At 35.8% G+C, this 1,218-nt stretch overlaps 1 protein-coding gene across 1 annotated transcript in view; it reads left to right on the top strand.

The window, feature by feature from the left end:
* Positions 1–215: 215 nt before the first annotated feature.
* LOC137642983 (uncharacterized) overlaps positions 216–1,218 on the top strand; it is a 1,059-nt gene continuing 56 nt past the window's right edge. Inside the window, exon 1 of the mRNA XM_068375842.1 lies at positions 216–1,218. This exon is cut by the window's right edge and continues 56 nt beyond it. Within this exon, the coding sequence (XP_068231943.1) occupies positions 216–1,218 (1,003 nt within the window).

Below are 1,218 nucleotides of genomic sequence, written 5' to 3'. Positions count from 1 at the left end.
TATATATATATATATATATATATATATAATGCTTTCCAAGGGTCTATCGGCCTCCATAGTCTTCATCAAGAAAGCAATGATAATGGGATTAGATTGGCAACATTTGCACTCCAAAATCTAAGGTCATCGGAGGTACTATTTTTCCCCATAAGGACTCCTATAAAGGAACTTGGATTTCACCTGATGTTAACACTATAAATTAAATTGACCATATAATGATTAAAAAGAAATTTAGATCAGCTCTGTTTAATACTAGGGCTTTCAGAGGTGCAAATTGTGACTCTGACCATATATTAGTGGTTGGAAATCTCAGAGTTAGATTAAAAAGTAAGATATTAACAACAATACAAACCATCAAACCATATATAGAAAAACTAGAAAAGACAGACGTAAGAATTGCCTATGCTATAAATGTACAAAATAGATTTGGACTACTGGAAAAAGAGGAAATAACATCGGACTGGGACACAATAAAGTCAGTAGTGACTGAAGTCGCTATTGAATCTCTAGGACCATGTATCAATGCACGTAGAAGGAATAATTGGTTTGACGAAGAGTGTAAAAGTGCTGCTGAAAGAAAAAAACGCTGTAGGATTAAATGGATAGAAGACAGGGCTAACCTTGATAAAAGAGAAGATTTAAGAGTGTCTAGAAATTTAGCAACAAGCACAAACAGAAGAAAGAAAAGAGAGAAGGTAGGAGAGGAACTGAGAGAAATTGAAGAAAATAGAGCTCATGGAAAAAGGAGAAAGCAATTTCAGGAAATTAATAGGATGGGAAATGGATTCCAGCCAAGAATGAACTTCATCAGAAATAAAGAAGGTAACATAATTATTGGAAAAGAAGATATACAAAGAAGGTGGAAAGAATACTTTAAGGAGCTTTTCAATCGGCCACCACCCCATAACCCAGTGGATGAAATGGAGATGGAGGGAAATATCGATGATGTGGAGGCACCAACCCAAGAGGAAATTACAGATGCTATAAGAAAACGTAAAAATAATAAAGCAGCTGGGATTGATAATATAGCAGCAGAACTAATCAAGTATGGGGGCCAGGCTCTCCATGATAAGATTATTAGCTTAATGTACAGCTTATGGGAGAATGAAGTAAGGCCATCAGACTGGGATGAAGGGATTCTGGCAGTACTACATAAAAAAAAAGAGATCGCACTTTATGTGGAAACTACAGAGGCATTTGCATACTTCCAGTTGGTTA

The sequence above is a fragment of the Palaemon carinicauda genome, chromosome 6, assembly GCF_036898095.1.
Source record: "Palaemon carinicauda isolate YSFRI2023 chromosome 6, ASM3689809v2, whole genome shotgun sequence".
NCBI classification, from domain to species: domain Eukaryota; kingdom Metazoa; phylum Arthropoda; class Malacostraca; order Decapoda; family Palaemonidae; genus Palaemon; species Palaemon carinicauda.
The sequence above is the reverse complement of the archived record's forward strand: the minus strand, read 5'-3'. Positions and strand labels throughout refer to the sequence as shown.